Source organism: Leptonotus elevatus, chromosome 1, assembly GCF_054856555.1.
Source record: "Leptonotus elevatus isolate MCC_2025b chromosome 1, RoL_Lele_1.0, whole genome shotgun sequence".
Classification (NCBI taxonomy): domain Eukaryota; kingdom Metazoa; phylum Chordata; class Actinopteri; order Syngnathiformes; family Syngnathidae; genus Leptonotus; species Leptonotus elevatus.
Window position 1 is genome coordinate 50,946,268 of NC_141239.1, and position 20,060 is coordinate 50,966,327.

The 20,060-nt window shown below is 39.0% G+C and overlaps 2 protein-coding genes across 2 annotated transcripts; both read right to left on the reverse strand.

The window, feature by feature from the left end:
- Window positions 1-855: 855 nt before the first annotated feature.
- mcoln1b (mucolipin TRP cation channel 1b) lies at window positions 856-16,085 on the reverse strand. Its single transcript, XM_086068088.1, has 13 exons — window positions 15,861-16,085; window positions 13,976-14,208; window positions 12,345-12,506; window positions 12,070-12,226; window positions 11,107-11,188; window positions 10,922-11,018; window positions 10,593-10,692; window positions 10,395-10,501; window positions 8,425-8,574; window positions 8,229-8,330; window positions 8,018-8,140; window positions 1,074-1,280; window positions 856-990 (listed from the first exon to the last, which is right to left on the reverse strand). Exons 1-13 carry the CDS (start codon window positions 15,895-15,897, stop codon window positions 856-858), a joined length of 1,692 nt encoding a protein of 563 aa, XP_085924214.1. The 5' UTR covers window positions 15,898-16,085.
- Window positions 16,086-17,195: 1,110 nt separating this feature from the next.
- On the reverse strand, window positions 17,196-19,951 carry trappc5 (trafficking protein particle complex subunit 5). The gene is made up of 3 exons (XM_086068143.1): window positions 19,824-19,951; window positions 18,849-19,121; window positions 17,196-18,644 (listed from the first exon to the last, which is right to left on the reverse strand). The coding sequence occupies exons 2-3, from the start codon at window positions 19,116-19,118 to the stop codon at window positions 18,348-18,350; spliced, it is 567 nt and encodes a 188-aa protein (XP_085924269.1). The 5' UTR covers window positions 19,119-19,121; window positions 19,824-19,951; the 3' UTR covers window positions 17,196-18,347.
- Window positions 19,952-20,060: the final 109 nt, after the last annotated feature.

Genomic DNA, 20,060 nt, shown 5'->3' on the forward strand with positions numbered 1-20,060 from the left:
TGCAGGAAATTCCCCACCTGCATGCAGCACTTTAAAAGCAAATAGTAAGAAATGCTTCATCGCTCAGTGCATTGGTGTGCAGTCTTTTTACACTTCATACATATTGATGAGTAACTGGTTGGTTGCAGGGCTCGTCCTTGCGCGTGCAGCAATCAAACATTTTCAGCCAGGAGGACAAGAACAAAGGGGGGAAGAGTGGAAGAAGGAACAATCTTGACTGTGATGTAGCAGAAGGCAAGTCACGCATACATATCGTACACTATGTACAGTACAAGTCAGTGGTTGGTCTTTTGGGGTCTCGTCGGCTGATAGGAACATTTAGAAGACACGAACATCATTAAGAGGCACAACAAATCCTGACACCTACTGTAACATGGGAGTAAAGAATTGGTTCAAGTAAACAGTGACGTTACTTTACAGTCTAAGCAATAGCTGTGTTTACTGGCATAACCACTTTCATGGGAAAACAATGAATTATTCACAGAGAACAAAAGCCAAAGCTGGCAATTTGTCTTGAGTCTGTGCGGAAAGTGCTACTGTAACATCATGATTAGGAATGCAAAATTTCAACACAGGGAGACAGAGGACGGAATGGTTCAAGGTCAGTCAGTTCTCTGCACAGGCATCATCATCCTCCCTGCTGGGACTCTGCAAAAAGGAGTGCAGCTGAATCTGGTGGAAATGGGATGAAAATATGGTTTGACTTAATGAACAGCTGCCCTGTAATTTCAACATCTAAAGTCGAAACTGAAAGGGAAGTGATCACCAAGAATGGGACGATGTATTTGTCCACTTAAAATCAAGTATGTCGAAACAAACATTCATATGAAATACCCAATCCACCCCTCCCCCTCCTCACCAATCACAGCAGCAGAGAAAGGAGCATGACGAGGCCTCTGGACCGCGGAATTTGCCAGAGCTAGGTGTGTCTGTGCACTCAGCGATGAATGCGTGAAGTTCAGTGGCGCGTACCTGCTCCTGTGTTTGGGCCTGGTCAAGATAACAAAGCGAATCCTCTTTAAGCTACAAATGTCACATTTATCTCTTATTATGTGCCAATTGGCTGACCGTACCATAATGCTGTCGTAGGCTCCGGTGATGAGTGCGATGAAGAGTGACAGCACCATATAGATGAAGATGGAGATGAAGGTATAAAGGTAGACCTGGCTGAAGATCCACACCAGCGTGCCGGTCTGCTCCATCTCAGCGAACGTCACAAACATGTCATCTCCGTTGATCAGAGAAAAGAGGCACTCTGATACCATGGGTAGGGAGCGAAACTGCTCATGTGGAAGGAAATGAATAAAAAGGAAGAAACACGTGCGCTCTCATCAGTCAAAGTGCTTCTGCGGTGGTGGTTATTGCAGACAGTGTGAGCGACACAGATTAGGAAATTCAATTGGTCAGACAAATTGAAACAAGCGGCCTAGGGTCACTTAATGTCATTAAAACATAACGTGGCTTGATATTGACCTTTCTCATTTTTGCACTGCCAGACACAAACTTCAATTGCCGTAGGTAATAAATTACAGTAAAGGCTCATTAATGGACTGGTAGAAAAATACACTGGATGAATCACATGTCCACACATTAGGGCAGGAGTCAGCAAACTTTCTTGTCAAAAGAGCCTATTTAGGCCAAATGAATAAGCAAAAACGTGTATATGGTGCCACTAACAAGTGTGTTAGTCTTAGTCTAATGTACTAACAGCTAATTAGAGTTACATACACAAAACAAAAATATGAGAGCATTATCCAATACGTACAGTCGTACATATTTATTTTCTTTTAACATTTCTTATCCCTTTTTGGATTTTCTTTTTTTTGGTTGTAATTTTTCATGCTTTTTTTTTTAAAGACTTTTCTGCCTTTCTGTCAAATTTCTGACATTTTTGGCAATATTATGGAGATATTGTGGTCATTTTCTGCCTCTCCTTCCTTCTTTTTGGATATTTTATGGTAATTTTTGGACATTTTTCTACCTTTTTTATTATTAATTTTGTGACATTTTTGGCAAATTTGTGGACATTTTATGGTAATTTGGGGTATTTCATCTTCTGTTTTTGGACATTTTATTGTTACTGTTTAAACGTCTCCTGCCTTTTTTATAAATTTAATTTTAATTGTTATTATTATTCTGAAGTAATTTTTGGCTTTTCTTCTTTTGTTTTTGCACATTTTTTGGTTACTTTTTGAGCATTTTCTGCCTTTTTCATTCAATTTGATGGACATTTTATGGTAATTTTGCTGCTTTACCGCTTCATTTAGGAAATTCTATTCTCACCTTGCAAGAGGGTCCTCTTCCAGCAGATAAGAAGAGTCAACTTTCAGGTACAGCGGCTTGAAATAGTATTCATCCCCCTTGAGTTTTTCAACATTTTGGCATGGTACGACTACAAACATAAATATATTTTAATTAAATTGTATGTAAAAGTTAAACACAAAGTAGCACAGTCTTGAAGTGAAACAAAGGTCCAATCCCAATACTGCCCCCTTCGCCTCATCTCGTCCCTTCCCCTTTTGAATGCGCATTCACGCTGACAAAGGACTCAGGAGTTTCCCAATTCTCCGTAAAATGTAGGGGGAGGGTTAGAGACGAGGGCTGCAGGTCCCTTTTCACGAAGATAGATCCTGACCTCCCTCGGTTCTCCCTTACTAAAGTCACGACCCCGCAGCAACACCGCGGGAAGCAATGGTGGAAGTAATGGTGTAACCTGGAAATAACTTTGTGAACCGTAACCTTAATCTTTAGTCAGCATTATGAAGACTAAGGAACACATCCGGCTGGTCCGGGTCAATGTTTTGGAGACATTTAGGAGAAGGATACAAAACCATTTCAAAAGCTTTGAACATCACAGAGTACTGTTCAATCAATCATCCATAAGTGGATGGTGCACCAAACAACCACAAATCTACCAAGACAAGGCCATCCCTCCAAAGTTTCTGACAAAGAAGGAGGGCACTCATCAGAAAAGTACCCAAGAGGCCTTTGATCAACTGCAAAGATCCACAGCAGAGGTAGTGGAATCTGTTTTGCTTTGGCTTATTCATTTTTTCCTTTCAGACACATTATTACAGGTTACATCGATCTCATCATATCATTTGCAACATTGACAACATTGAAAGAAGGGCTGACGGGTAGGAGGCATGGCTTATTAGTAACCCGTCCCCATCGATTCTTACTTTATGCATCAGTCATATACACTGATTATGTAGGTCATTGATTCATATCGTTATCAATCCCAGACTTAAGTCTGCACACTCTTCACTCAGTTAATCTTGAGTAATGTCCGTGTATAAGTTGCAGCTAGTACCAAACATTTGGAATTGGTAAATCGGTTCCTGGACGCCACCAACAGGACCACCCAACCAGGCGAGCAGCCAAGTCGGACGCATGCTCGTTCGCCAGTAGCGTCTTCGCTGACCTTGGATCAGCTTTCACACATGTTGTGGCTTCCAGATGAGTAGATCAGCTTGCATTCTGCCCATTGCGTCCACAGCAATGTTCACTCCATTCTGGTCAGCTCAGCCACCATTGTTGCCAGCATCCGATTATGTTTAGATCTTGACACTCTTTAGCGCCCACCAAGGCAACCCACTAGCTTAGTAGGCCCCGCCAGCTCCATCCCGGAACCATGTCTACCAACCCATTGTAAATATTTACAGCAGATACATTGCAGCCACAAAACAGCCTTATCACGACAGCCTTGCATGTTACAACAAATGTCCAAATAGAAATAGAGCCAGACAATGTTTACATTCGTACAGGAACAGCAATACATGTTATCAATGCAGGTATATAAACAAAAGTTAACCTTGGCAGTGTCAGCAAGTAATCATATGCTATATTTACATTATTCAAATCATAGCTCCAGTTTTGGGTTAATTAGTAATATGTTACAATAATTTCATTTGGGTAAGACATATACCACAATTTAATGATGTGAGTTACTGATAGCAGTTATTGTCTCTCAAACTCCGCCAATTCTTCCACTCTTTTCAAGATCCGTATTTTCTTCTGAGAAGATGAGTATTCTTTTGTTTGGATGAAGATCCGACAGTCTTTTGTCCATGTGTTCTTGATAAATACATTCTTTCTCAATTGTCGCGCCCTTCTGGCAATGTCAGCATTTCGTTTTGTGAGATTTTTATTGACGTAGACATGTTTACCTTTAAGCTTGTAGCTATCTCTTAAAAGAGCAATATTTTTCTTCCTGCCAACAAACCTGATCAGAACCGCCGGTGGTCGTGTCCCCCGTAGTTGGAAGCGAAAAACACATCTGAATGTGCGCTGGATCCACAATTAATCCCAAATCTCTGAGTCGAGTTGTTACTTGCTGTTCCACAGTCTCGTTTGCTGAAGCTTGGTCAGAATCAACTGCACTTGTGCCGGCCGCAGCTCTCGCTAGAGGGCCGCGGCGCGGCTTAATCTGGATACCTGTAACTATCACATCGTTGATTCGAAGATTGTGTTCCAAATCATCCACTTTTTGTTCCAAGGCGACAATGCGTCTACCTTTTTCTTGTGTCTTCTTGTGAGATTTTATCTCCTCAGTCTCGTCAGCTGTTTCCGCCAGGCATGTTGCAACAATGTAGTTAAAAATCCCAATGTCAACAAAACAGTTAGAAGTCACAAGCGAGTGCAGGAGCAAGTACAGATGCGTCCTTCCTCGACAGATCTGTCCATAGAATAACCATCAGCCGAGTACTACACAAATCTGGCCTGTATGGAATGGTGGCAAGAAGAAAGCCATTTCTAAAAAAGAGCCACAAGAAGTCACAGTTTGCCAGGAGCCATGTAGGAGACAGCGCTGACAAATGGAAGAAGGTGCTCTGGTCAGATGAGACCAAAATATATTTTTTTATCCTACTTTTCAAACGCTATGTTTGGTGAAAGAACAACACTGTTCATCAGTCTCAATACATCATCCCCACTGTCAAACATGGTGGTGGGAGCATCATGCTCTGGGGGTGTTTCTCTTCTGCAGGGACAGGGAAGATGGTGTGAGTAGAAGGGAAGATGGTTGGTGCCAAATACAGGGCAATCTTGTAAGATAACCTGTTGGGGTCTGCAATTGACCTGAGACTGGGACGAAGGCTCACATTGCAGCAAGACAATGACCCGGAGCATACAGCTAAAGCGACAATGGAATGGTTAAAAAAAAAAAAATCATCAATGTGCTAGTAGCCTAGTCAAAGTACTGATCTAAATCCAATAGAAAATCTGTGGAGAGATCTCAAGATTAAGGTTCACAAACACTCTTCATCTAACCTAGCTGAGCTGGAGATGTTTTGCAAGGACGAATGGACAAAAATTTCAGTCCCTAGAAGTGCAAAACTGATCGAGACATACCCCAAAAGGCTTGAAGCTGTAATTGCAGCAGAAGGGAATTCGACAAACTATTAATTCAGGGGGGACAAATACTTTTGCACACCCTACTTTTTTTTTTTTGTAAAACAAGTTTGAAATAACAAAAATAGTATATTTTACTTCAAGATTGTGTGCTACTTTGTGTTTAACTTTTCACATAAAATTCCAGTGAAATATATTTGTTAGTGGTTGTACCGTGCCAACATTTTGAAAAACTCAAGGGGGGTAAATACTTTTACAAGGTACTGTATATGTCTGGAAGAGGGCTCATGAGCACTACTCAGATATCCCATCCCCTTTCAACCATGGATTTCACATGAACACAGAGACTAGCAAATTAACCACTATGGTTTGAGGGTGACGTTATCCCCAAAGCCCTTGTTGATGTCTTGGCAGAAGAGGAAACAGATGAGGATGACTTCGCTGATGAAATCCATACAAATATGGATGATGATCAGGAAGAGGAAGAAGAGGAAGGTTAAAATCCAGTTATATTTTATCATAGTACAATTTTATGGTTAAGCTGCACTTTACTATTTCTAAATTTGGCTACATAAAATGTTAATCTATTGTTAAGATTTTTTTTTAAAGAAAAGTCATTTTTATTCCCTGTCAGGATCTTGTCCTATTTGGTTCCCCGATTTTGTGTAATCATGTTCAATGTTGCGCCTTGATACCCTGGTCCACCTGGGGGCATAACATTTTTCACTTTTTATGTATTTCACTTTAGATAGTATAGTACCCATGTTTCAAATATTGTTTACGATTTTATTTAGATGCAGAAAAATAGCTTAATTCCATTTCAAATGGTAATTTTAGAATTTACAGTTTTTCCCCCCGATTTAGGGTACAGAGGAGTATTTTGGTCATAGCTCCTCTAATTTGAAGGTTATACATGTGGGAAGTTTTTAATATACATTTGAAATGGATCACCTTTGACAGTAATTTGTCAGGCGGAGTGACATTTTTTTTAAAATCTTTTAGGGTATGTTGAGGGTAATATTTGAGAATTTAAATACAGGAAGCCCATGATTATTTTCCTGCTAGTTCCTCCATGTGTCAGGATACACCATGCAAAATTTTTGAGTTTTCTGACCATTTATGCAGTTGCTGTACCTTGTCATTTGCAATTACACAATTTTGCCAGACGCTTTTCCCAAAAGGGGTGTTTTTTGGCCCCTGTGACCAAACGGCCCCAAGTTGGGGATGGTCCTTATCAACTTGTGATGGCCCAAAGTATGAGATAACAGGAAATAATAGTCAAAAAAGGTAAATTACAAAATTAAAAAAACATCCTGAGGAGTGGACCTGGCTCCCGGCCTATTCCAGGCCCCTGCATTAGTGGGAACAAAGTACAAAATTGGGTACTGGGAACCCATGTTACACCATTGCTTGTAATACGGGCAAAACACAACGTTGTGAACTGTGTTTTTAATTTTTTTGTTGATCTTTGGATTTGCTCATGTATTATTATTATTGTATTATTATTATTGTATTATTTTGATCTGATTTGGTTTTGTTTCATGTGGTTCTGTGTTTTGCTTTAACATGCTCGTGCCATCCTTCTTTTTTGTGGTCATCAAGCAGTTGCTTAGCTTAGTGTACTGCCAGTCATAACTATATAACAACTAAAAAACTTCCACAAAAGAAACTAAAACCAACAAAAACAAAACAGCATGACAATCATGCTATGTGCAGTTTTTGTGTTAAGCTTAACACCTGCAAGCTGAAAGCTTGTAACATAATATGCACCCATCCATCAATTTTCTATAACGCTTGTCCTCATTAGGGTTACGGGTAACTGGAGCCTATTCCAACAGACATTGAGCGAGAGGTTGGGTAAACGTTGGAATGGCTGCCAGACAACCACAGAGCATATAGACAAACAACCATTCACATTCACACTTAAGGACAATTTAGAATCTTCTCTTAACCAAATATGCATATTTTTGGAATGTGGTGCACAGAAAACCCATGCAAGCATGGGGGCACACGAAAATTCCACACACATATAGATAGTCCATAGATGACCTAATATATTGTAGTTTTATAATTATATGCATGATGTATACAATGTAATTGCCAATATACACCTTCCACTACAAGAATACAACTAATGTGTTCAAAAATGTTTTTGTTGTTCAAAATGGCCCCACGACTTACTTTTGGGTCCCAATCCAACAACTGAGAACCACTGCTTTCGAGCACTTATGTAAATATGAAAAACAACCATGAGATGAATGTATCAATATTTAAAAAATCTATACCTATATAAGAGTATTTTAATTAAGAAATGTTGTTTTGCTTTTTAAGCATAGATGAGGTTCTGAAATACTTGCAATTGACTCATAAGTAAATGATCACAGTAACCTTTTTTTTTTTTTATAGCTGCAAATGTAAATGAATAATCCATTATTAAGCTTTTTAATTATTTATTTTATCTCTGTTCTGTTTTATTATTATATATTTGGGAGGTTGTTTGAATGCAATTTTAATAATCTAATAGGCTAGCATAAGATACAAAATAGAGCTAATTTTGCCATGGTAAATAGCTGATGATTAATTAAGGACATCTTTCAAAAGTTAGAATATTCTGACATGGTCTTCGAGCTGGAATATCTCATAGCTTGTTGTTTGTGTACACTACCTTGGTATGATACGGCCCCAGGACAATCCATCCGCAGAAGCAGTATCCCAAATATATGGCAGCCGCGCAGCAGCAGAAGCGGATGACATTAGGGAAGGCAGCTCTGAGTGTCACAATCAAGATCTGGGTGAAAAATAGATAAGTAGGAAATTATACAATTATTATTCCTTCAGAGAGATGCGACAAAAGTGAATGAATGAACGTGTCTTACGTTGTATTTCTGAAAGAAGCTGAGATAGCGAATGACTCCCACCCACACCAACAGTGTGGACGTTCCCAGCAGGATTGCGCACGAATCATATGATGATAAATTCTGCAACAAAATGGAGGAGACATATATCATGAATTTGCTCATCAAGTCAATATAAGCAGGTCACAGCCTCCATAATATTGTTTGACTGTCTTACCTTGGATTCAATTCCAATCTTGATGAAGCTGCCGATGATGGTAAACATGTCGCTAACAATGAGCAGAATATACCAGCCATTGATGAACTCCATTCTGTCTCCCCAGCTTACACCACGGTCAAGTCTGGTCTGGAAAAACTGTGCGTATTCCTAAAAAGATTTTTTTCCCCCATTTTACTTATGTATACTGTATACAGCGGTTTGCTTCTGAACTTTTCAACATTTGGTCCACCTCCAACGTTTTCATGCGATAGACAGATACAAAGTGGTTTTGTGAAAGTTTTTTTTGTTATATATCTCAGAAATATGTTAGTTCTAAAACATTACTGCACAAACACCATACACCCACCACCAAGCACCTTTATCCCAGAAATTGTCAGCTAACATATATGAAAAACAATAATGAATTAAACGAACCTTGACACCTTTAATACAGAATGGACAGTAGATTGAGAAAATGAGAAGTCTGCAATGCATCCATCATTCTGTCTTCATTGCCATTCAAGAAGTTGTCTTGACTTTTGACAGAAGAATCTGACACAATAATATGCCTACTTCCTCAACAGTGCCCTTGACCTGTCTGAATGTTGTGAGAAGGTGTTACTTCACAAAGGAACCAAACACCACTGGTGTTGTCTTACACAGTCTTCCATCGTATCGGGTATCAATACAGTTCTTCTGTTTATGAATACTGCAAATACTGAATTCACCATGAATGAAATCGTTTTTAATGACTTACCTTAAAGCCTCTTTAGGCCGCCTTTACAGAAGTGATGTTGAGATTAAATTGTTTAATACATTTAATGGAGGATAATGGCTAATGTTTCAAGCCTCTACAGGTGTGTAACAATGCCATCTATTGGCCACAACCAAAACAACACTTTAAGGCTTGGATGCAAAAGTTCCATTATTATTTTTGCCAAAAACAAAACCAATTTTTGTTATCCATAAATTTCAAATACATAGTTTTACTAAAAAAGAAAAACAGTAAAGCACAATATTATTTCTTTTTTAGGGCATCAACGTAAGACAGTGGTGTCAAAGTCCGGTCCTTGAGGGCCTAAGTCCTGCCTATTTTAGAGGTTTCCCACTCACATATTTCACTACACCAGGTGTCAACAACATTCAAAAGCCCAAAAGACCACTTGAGTCCCCCGCTGGCCTTTTCTAAAAATAGCTTACTATTGGGATGCATAATGGTGGATGACACTGTGTGCTAATACTGCTTATACCACAATCAGGCAAAATTCAGAACGGCTCACTTTAGTTTTACACTTTGTTTTTTTACTTGATTGTTGAACACTTGCTGGGTACTCATTTTTTTGCATACAAGCAATTAAAAAAGGTCAACTTTTCTTAAAGTGACAGGGTGTTGAATTTAGTGCCATCTAGTGGTGAACTAATAGAATGCAACAATTTTGAAGCCTCAGAGAGACCACACTTCGCAACCACCAGTTACTCAGTTACTACCAATTATTGTTTGGAGTGAGAGAGCACGAGCAGCGGTTGTGGCGAGGAAGAGTGGGTAACAAAAGATCTGGCAAGGCTAGTAGGAGAAGCTAGCAAAAGCTAGCGAGAGCAAAGCAGAAGGAGTCGAGTAGCGGGGGCCCGAATCACGGCGACCACCTGCAGGCCCCAGCTGTGGAAGGTAAGCGGCGGTCGACCCGTTGGATCCGACACAAACTGCTAGCACCACTAGACGTTAACTACATTTGCTATGTTCTTCTCCTTCGGGTATCCGTAACTGAAAGACGGCAGCAAAACATGCCAACCTGTAAGGCGCGGCAGGACGTATGTAATATAATTAGCGATTATAGACCTACGATTATATGAAAAAATGTACATTGATGTGATAGAACATGTTTTTTCTTCATATTATTCACATTTTAGTGTGAATTATCAGTTCACCATTAGATGGCGCTAAATACTACACAGTGAGAGACAGTAAGATTTGTGTTTTGGTTTCTTACATGTTGCAGAAGGACACCTCTGAGGATGGAGCGCCCACACAGGAGCAGGGAAAGCAGACAAACGAGGGCAACCAACACGTCAAAGAACTCTCGGGCGTAGTTCTCCGCTGACAGGTGATGAGAGAAATAATAGGGGTCAAAGGACATTTGAAGAATGAAAGATGAATAAAGTTATGATTCCTGCTTGCAGGTACTCACCGTGTCCAGAAACGTTGGGGTCCTTACATTCCTTTATGGAGGCCTGGTTCTGCAAACTGATCTTAATTTTGCCACTGTGAGCTCTGTTATCCATAAGGATCTAGTAGCACATGCAACAAATGCAAAAAGTTGTCTCCATATGTAAATGTTCACACAGCTGAACTTGATCACACATTGTAGATGCTACCAGGGATTTCTTTATGACACTATATATGTAAATGCAGCAAAAATGTATTCAATGTTTTTTTTTTTTTACTTTGATTCTGTGAAAAATATTTACAGTACTGTATTTATCATTTGGAAGAAAAAAAAGACGATGAATAGCATACCGTGATAGCAAAGGTGTAGCAGTTTGGTATCTCATTGTTTATGATAGTCTGAATGTTGATAGCCTTCAGCTGGAAGTCAACCGTTACGTTGATCAGCCTGGAGATAAATAAATACATCGTAGAGATATGAAACAGTGTTAACCATTGTTTGATAAAAAAATCAGATATATAAATTAGAATCTGACTTGTAAAAATTGAGAGTGAAGTTTTTGTAGTCATTGTTTCTAGGAGCAGAAGCAAAAGTTGGTGGATTGAGTCCGATGCAGTCTGGATAAAGGAAGCAGAAAGTAGTTATAGAGGAACCAAATAATATCACATGTGGAAATACTAAAACCACACAGACACAGCTCTTTTTACATATCACATGAAGCATCAGATAATAATATCCACTTCCTTCAAAGCAATTCACAGGATTGACCATGCAATAATAATTACCTTGTCTGCCAGTTGGGCATAAGGAAGTGCTAGTGTAAAATATTTACTCAAATGTTGGCTTAAAACACGGCTTGAAACTCGGAAAAACGGTACACTTGCAAGTCAAGGTCCCACTTTACTAAAAATGACCTCATGAAAATCAGTCATTGATCGCTTTATTTTGTATGGTAATCTCAAGCTGGCCTCGACAAAAATGATGGCACCCTAAGCTTGCGATCAAACATGAGCTGTCACTCTTAAAGAGACTTTTGCAACTGTCGACTAATATTTTGACCCACTCATCGTGGACAAACTGCTCCAGCTTTCACAGATCATGTTCAACAGGATTTAGATCCGTTTTCTGAAGGCATACCCCAAGACCTGTTTTCTGTCACTGGGCAGCACCATTTTGCTCTAGAATGCCGCAGTAGTTTTCATTTCACTGTATTCTACAGATTCAAAACACCGTGTCAGCAAAGTAGTGCCACAATATAGCCAAGTCAGCTCTATATGTTACAGTGGGTACAATGTTTTCGCATTGTACAGTATTTATTTGATTCCTGTAAACTTAAATTCATGATAAATAAATAATAATGAAATTAAATAAATAAATAATTGTAGTTGTGTCTTTCTTTATTGGAAGGGCCTCGACCATTTTGTCTGTGCCGTGTGTACAAAAAAAAATCCTATCTCTTGGTACGCACTTAAAATAAGAACGATGAAGGCCAACCTACCAGTGACAACATGAGGATCGATGTCAAAAGTGTCATTGACAGGGACGATGGTGCCCTTCCTATAGTACCTTTGGCAGAGTGACAGTGCGCTTCCATTGACGCCGACACCTTGCACATAGGCATACTGTCCCAGTGAGATCTGAGGCAGAGCTAGGTACTAGGTAGAGGGAAATGAGAATTGGCACGTGAGGACCATTTAAACATCTTAATGGAAATGTTAACCTTATTTTGTTAGCATTTAGATGTAGTAACCAAAACAGTTCTGTAACTGCTACCTGCTCAATGGCAAAGTTGATGCGGCTGTGCAGTTCTTTCTGCGTGTGAACAGCCTGAGGAGTGTCGTCCTGGTAATCCTTTAGGAAGAGATGTTTGAATGCTGCCGTGTTTTCCTCTTTAAATGTCACAACCATCTGGTTGCTCAGCCCAAACAGCACCAACTGAGAGGCAGAGGGAGAACAACAGTCAAATACTGAACAAAGGATGGAACTCAAACAGTACAGTAGTGAATAGGGGTGTTAGAAAAAAATCGATTTGGCAATATATCGCGATATTACAGCGCGTAATTCTCGAATCGATTCGATATGCAGCCAAATCGATTTTTAAACATCCATTTTTTATGGGAATATTCTAAAAAACGTCTTACTTAGGGTTAGGATTCACACATTAATCATGGAAGAATGTTATATTAATGGAACATTAAGCCTTAATATTTGATTTCAGTGCTGTTCAAACATGAAACAGACTGCAACCTGTTTGTTAAATGCAGTGGCTCGTTTATAAGCCTGAATTTTCAGATAAATAAATATTTTTTTATACAAATCTTACAGTGTACATGTACAAGTTTACTGATTAGTATTTTCTAAATTTGAGTTAAAAAAAAAATCACAATAATAAATTTATAGATTCGTATCGTGGCCTAGGAATCGTGATACGAATTGAATCGCCAGGCAATTCACACCACTAGTAGTGAATATGGACAGATACTGTTCATAATGTCATAATTATTTATTTTTATGGTTGTATGTGCTTGTGCGGCTGGTTTGTTTAGAATATTTTATGCTGGCAGCTGACTGAATTTGACTTGTATCATAAAAGTAATAGATTTGCTTTGACACTACAGTTTGAATTAAAATAAAAAATACATTAAAAAAATCCCACTACTTCAAAGTTTATAAGAACAAATAAAATTGAAAAAAAAGTTGGGGGGCTTCACAGTAATAAATAATTTCAGTTATAACTTACAGTTGTATTTTGTACATGAATAAGAATATTTTCATCATTAAAGACAACCTGGACAGAATGGCTGTTCCTTCTGCTTTAACAAAAACGAGTAGATTAAATTGGTCATTTTATTGAGTTTACTTTAGTCAGTATATACCGATTCCAATACTGGTATAGGTACCGATACGGCGGTACTGCACATCTGTACGGATACTCAAAAAAAATGTTCCGATACAACACCAACACCACCACTTTTCCAGCCGGAAATATAACATTCAGGCAGGTGTAGTAGGAGCCACGTCAGCCATTTGGAGAAACATAAAGGTAAACACAGATGACAACACCTTGTTAGCTGACTACAAATTATCCTCTGCAAAATGAATGACGCACTGCACTTGGGTGGTGACGACGGCTGCCACTCTGTGGACTATATTTAGAGTTTGCAATTAACCTAACATGCTTCTTCATTGAATGTAGTTGTAACAAACTCCATTTAGGCGGGAGCGGAGATTGGAACCTTGAATCTCGGAACTGTGAGACAGACATGATAACAACCACTGGCCCACCATGTTGCAAGAATGCTAATTATTGTAGTAACTCTGCACTGTGCAATATGAGCATAAACATCGGGTGGTGACTTCCGGGATAGCCAAAGATTTTTGTTTTATGTAAAAGTTTCCTTTACCTGCACTGTAACAATGATGATTTTGAGCAGCTGCAGGCCTAACTTGAAGGGTTTACGTCCCTTGGCATGATACTTGTCACAAGGGCTCATGAAGAAATATTTTAGCTTCCTCCTCAGGGCCTCTTCCTCCTCTTCCTCCTGTCGCTGGTGGTGATCAGAGCTCATCGATCCATCCCCAAGAAGGTCTTGAGATCCATAGCTGAGTCCCATGGAAGAGAGTAGCTTGTCGTTCTCTGCGACGCAAGAAAAAAAACCTCATACCATCAAGAAACCTAATAACTAATACAATAGGGGCAAGCAATTAAATGTTCTTCCATTAGATAGCAGAAAGAAAGTTATGGCTTTTTGTGACTATATCAGCTTCATGTTCAACTAAACAGGCCCAAATTTTACAATGAGTAAGTGAAGTTGTGAGCAAATTTAGATGAGATTTATTTTTCAGTATTCATAGTTTTGTGACACTTTTGTTTGGTGGCATGCCATGTGATTTGTCTAATGACGAGCTGTGGTAGAACGCGTTGTCCGGTGACCGAAGGGTAAGCAGTTTGAATCCCAGCTCTGGTTGTCTGCTGTCCAAGTGTCCTTGGGCAAGACAGTGAGCTCTATTTGCTTTCAGCGGGCATAGCAGCAGTGTGAAAGTGAGCCCATGGAAGTGATTTTAAGAAAAAATGCCATATATGGCGTACAGTGTTCCCTCGTTTTCCGTTGGGGTTAGGTTCCAAAAATACCTGAAATAAATGAAATCCGCAAAGTAGTTAGCTTTATGTTTTACATGTATTATAAATGTTTTAAGGTTTGAAAACCCTTCACCAAACTTTATACACTTGTCTCATCGAGGCATTTACATTTTCTCACATTTCTCTCTTGTTTAAACATTCTCATGCAAAAATGCACTAAAAAAAAAATCTGCGAAACAGCGAAGACCGCAAAGTGAACCGCGTTATAGCGAGGGAACACTGTATTTACCAATAATGTAAAATACGCACCTTGGCTCAATAAAGGTTGAGAAACATAAACTCACAAAGTGAGGCATGGTGACATCACCAGCTCAAAAGGGACTTTTAAAACTTCAGATAATGCTATCAGATTAAATCAATAAGACTAATAACTGGCTGCATTCCATTTTACTTTGGCTCTTGTCCTGGAGGAGCAGAGTAGCTCACTCAGAGGCAAACACAACTATGCGCAGAACAACTCATTCACATGCACAGCTGAGTTCACTCAATTATAATACATTATTTATTTATTTAACCATGAACTGTAATATGCCAATTTACATAGCAATTGCACACTGTTGTGATGTCATTTCCATGACACTCACATGTTAAATGTTATTCTTTGAGTACAGTATACTGACCAATGTTATAGTTCTACTACCACGTTGTTTATTCAATCCTGTGCCAGTATTGTGCTGTAATTATGGGTAATTATAATTTGGCCTCAGTCACCCCTCTTGAAAGTTATTGGTTCAGTTTGTTTCTGCCAATGCTCTGGTTTGTTCCTATTTCCTGGTCAGGTGAAATAATAAATACATCATACATGCACTCATCCAATATTAAGCCTGTTTTTGAATGGGTGCCCGCTTTTGTTTTGCCCCCCCACACACAATTTTTTGTTTTAATCAAATCCTGTTGGTCAAATCAAGTGGTCAAAAACACACTATTCTTTCATACTCTCTGGGCTAGATTTTTTTTTTTTGCAAGAGAGACAGCTCGATTCTTGATCTTACTGCACCTCACAGTACCGAATAAATTACAAGAAATAAATGGATTTACCCATTCAAATAATTACTTGCTCAATAAATAGCAACGTTCTAATTTCAGAAAACACAGATATCACTTATTGAATGATAGCAGGACAGGAGATTAGGTTATTTTGAACAAACCTGTGGAAAGCTCCTGAGCGCACCTCGGTGATGCCATGAGGATGTTTGGACGGTCGCACGGGGACAAAAGGCTGTTTATTACCTCAGTAACTTCGCCGGGACGGTGATCATCTTTATAATTTCTATTTTTCGGGTCTCATGGATACAAAATAAATACATCCTGCGGCTCCGCCTCGCAGTGTACGGACAAGAGGTAGGAAACCTAGCTGAGCTTCCTGGATGCCACGTGACTTTGTCATGTGACTGCTGTCAACAGCACCGCCAATGACGTGATGTAAACATTGACTCATGCGCACACAATGGAACATATTTATCAGCGTACAGTATTTTTATATCAAGTTTGTTATGGAGATTTCCAAACAATGACAATATTCAGAATGTCTTATAGCTAACACTTATAAAATGAAATACTCTAATTTGACCATGCTTTAACACATTTAAACATATACAAACACAATTAAATCTGCCACTTTCTAAAGTAAAGAAGAAGTCAATGCTGTTCCATTAAATGGCTGATATTTTATTTATTTATTGCTGAAATATTTGTTTGGTGATGTGCGGTGAGATTTTTCTAATGCAAAATATGTGCCTTGGCTCAATAAAGTAAAGGTTGGGGAAACACTAATGACAAAAGTAGAATGGTGCACAGTACTTGAATTTCATAATACAATTTATTTTAACATGTGCTAAGGAGCCTAACAAACGGAATGATCAGAATTACAGAAACTTATGACAATACCTTTCTTTCTCCAGAAATATTTAATAGTGAGAGCTCTTACAAGCATGAATAGAAATGCGTAATAGTTAAATTCAAAAAGTGAAACTCACAGCGGTTACGATTAAAACTAGGGATGGGGAAGTACCGATACTAGGTACTACTGTTGTTGCCAATACCAGCCTTATTTTAAGGTATCGGTACTGGCAAAGGTGGCTGATACTTTGACCATTTTACAATCGGGAACTAGAAATGAGAAGAATAGAAAATTGCTATTTATGTTGTTTAATTTTAAGAGAAAAAATGTTTCATTGGGGAATATAGACCTTTCTTGAAATTATCTGTCATTGCTTTTTGGGGAATGTTATGTACTTGTGGTATTATTTGACACCGGTGACTAGTACTTGTACTGGTATTGGTCTAAAAAATTATAATAGTAGTATAGAACATAACTATAACATATGTTTCCAGAAAGCCAATTCCTACCTAATTTAGAGAATAAAAATCTTTGTTTTATGTAAAGGTGCAGTGGTTCTCAAGCATTTTATACAAAGTGACACTTCAAGAATAAACTTAGCTCTCCAAGTTTCCCAATAATGACCCACATTTAAACACAGTAGCATAGTAGGCCTCCATAAAAATGTGTTTATTTTCCCATCACACTTTTCACTGCTATCCACAACCATAGAATCCTTCATGTACCAGTTGTACTTCATGTGTTCATACACAGCTGGGATGCCAACAGAACATTTCAAGATTATACTCATTAACTTTACATGCAAGATTTGTGTGTCCAGGGTTAAATTACATATAACTATTTTACATAATGATGTGTGGGGAAAAACAAATTAGTCAACATAGAATATATAACCATCTGTCTATTCAGCACGTAAATTAGTACAAGAATGGCTCCATAACATGTGCCCAACAGTCCTCTGATGCTGAATTATACTCATCAATCATAATTATGATTGTCACCCAAGTAAAACGATTAACATAAGTCAGAAATATTTTTTTTCCCAGAATAAATGTAGAGATGAGGTCTTAGACAATGTTGACTGGTTCATCAAATTAATAATATAAAAAAAAACGATTCAATGCAATACCTCACATATAAATTATATAGACAAATACAACAATGCAACAATCAAAACAGATATAATCGGTATACCATACCAATTTGGAATTTTACTCATGATGTAATAGGACAAGATGAACCCAGAAAACTGAACCAAATAAAAGCATCTTTTCTGTTTATGATGATGTACGTGTCTATCACAAGCCGTTTCCACATGGTATTCCGGGTAAATTGGTACATCAGCCAGGATTTATTAGCCTGTGCTTCTCAGGAAGAACTCGTCAAAACCAGACAACAATTAATTCCATACCCATATACAGCAGTGTGATAATAGCAGTATTTTTCTCTCTTTTTTTTTTTTTAAGTGGTGTAGATGGTGAATCTCTGGTGTAAAACTTCACACTCCGATTCCACCTCAGTTACGCCTCTGATACTACATCGGAAGCTGGAAAATTCCCGGGTCCCCTTCAAATCCCGTCACACATCGGTACCTTACACACAGGGCAGCGCGCTGGGAAAATGTCAGCTTAGCTGGCCAGTGTGAAAGAGTCTCTTGCAAAAAAGTGAAATAGGAATACATCTTGAAGGGATTCCAAAATAAAGAAATAACTGCAAGGTGGTGCAGAATGAAATTGTTGTTTATCTTTGTCCTGCATTGATGGGGGGGGGGGGGGGGCAACCTCCCTGCCTGTCCTTATCTGCCATCTAAAGCCTTGTCCCGGGCTATGACCGACTCATTAAACTTGATCATGAGTGTGGTGCCTTTGTGCCAGTGGGCAGTAACCTTGGCGGGGAAGCCGCTATGTGTGAGGATGGCCTCCACGATGCCTGCAGTAAAGGCAGCACAGTTTAAGCTACTGTTCTCTTTGGGCACAGAGATGTAAGCATTGATGAGGGGCTCCTTTTCTATGATGTAATAAGTCTTGTCATCATCATTGGCCTGCTCCAGTTTATCAGCCTCCTTCCCAAACAAAGACTTCCATACATTCACCTACAATGAAAAAGTGCACAACTTCAATGCATTTCACATGCAATCCCCAAAATTTCAAGTATAGGGAGTAAAGATTATCTGAAAAATTAGTAATGTATCTAAAAAAAAATTGACTTAGGTACCATAACAAAACATTTGCACTTTGTTGCATGCCCTCACTGGTAGCACGTAACTAAAGTTTTGGTCTCGTTTGAAAGCACAAACCTTGATGAAGAGCAGCATATTGAGCACTTTTGTCTCCCTCTTGCCGTTCTTCTCCCTCAGCACCAGCACATCCAGCATGCCAGCGCCAACACTCTGGCCCATGTCAGCCAGGCGCGTCTGCAGTTCCGAAACGGAGTACACACGACTCTGACAGTACTGGACCATCTCTGAAAACAGCAATGCAAAAGCACTGACGCTGACTTCAGTCTTGGGTCTAGTCAAGGGGCGCTCCAAGATGGTGGATTTCCCTCGAGTGAACCGGGTGTCCATTTTCTGAGAACCACAAAGGAGTATGATGTGAGGATCAGCAATGTATACATGGAAAATGCAATTTAAAATACATACACTGCTCAAAAAAGTCAGAGATATTCACTGAAGTCAGATGAAATTTCAAGATGAACCTAGACCGCACTGCAAACTTTACAGGTTAACTTAATTTGCTTTTATCTAAACTTTTGATTGGATGTTTACAACTGTTAAATGTTTCTGCGGGTGTTTCATTCCCTTTAATTTACAAGAACATCTACATCTGTGCCTTGCTGTGACTCTTCCAGTCTCCCTGTTGTTCCCATGACACCCAGTTGCTTGCCACTCCCCTCTGAACAGATCCTATGTGAACCCCAAAGCCAAATATTCCTGGGGGGTTTGTGAACACTGAACGTCTACGAACAATTAAGACCAGGAAAACGTGAACGACGTTCATCACCCTTGGGTTTTACTTATACGTTCCATAACAGCATATTATGAACTGCGTGTTATATCATTATTGCAATAGCTCATTCGAACGCTACTAGCTGGGCGTTAGCTGATGTGTCCTAGCTAGCTAGCTGTCGTTTCATACAGAAGAAAAGGCATAACAGTTATTTAGGGGATGGAATCACACATTTCTATTATTTACGAATATCTCAATTATGTAGTGGCGGTGAAATTAAATATGCCAATGCAATCGGGGAATAGTTTGTAAGCAAAACTAACCGTATTTTGCTAGCTGTGTACGGCTGTACGCCTTCTTCGTCGCGCGTGTCTTGTGACATTTCCTCAGGCATTGATAAATTGTATATCGCCACCTACAGTTCCGGTTTGAGACGGCGACAAAACAAATCCTTCCGAACAGAAAAAATATCATCATCATATTTATCTACAGCAGTATTCACAACCAGCTCGCTGTTGAACATTAAACAAGAACCTAATAATAATAATAACATATTTGCT

What these genes read in the sequence shown, in the direction of transcription:
- trappc5 (XM_086068143.1), bottom strand. Translation starts at nt 19,118, where the DNA reads ATGGACACCCGGTTCACTCGAGGGAAATCCACCATCTTGGAGCGCCCC. An exon ending in ATATGCTGCTCTTCATCAAG is followed by an intron (nt 18,645 to 18,848) that starts GTTTGTGCTTTC and finishes TTTTCATTGTAG; the next exon opens with GTGAATGTATGGAAGTCTTT.
- mcoln1b (XM_086068088.1), bottom strand. Translation starts at nt 15,897, where the DNA reads ATGGCATCACCGAGGTGCGCTCAGGAGCTTTCCACAG. An exon ending in TCATCATTGTTACAGTGCAG is followed by an intron (nt 12,507 to 13,975) that starts GTAAAGGAAACT and finishes TCTGCCTCTCAG; the next exon opens with TTGGTGCTGTTTGGGCTGAG. An exon ending in CGATCCTCATGTTGTCACTG is followed by an intron (nt 11,189 to 12,069) that starts GTAGGTTGGCCT and finishes TCCTTTATCCAG; the next exon opens with ACTGCATCGGACTCAATCCA.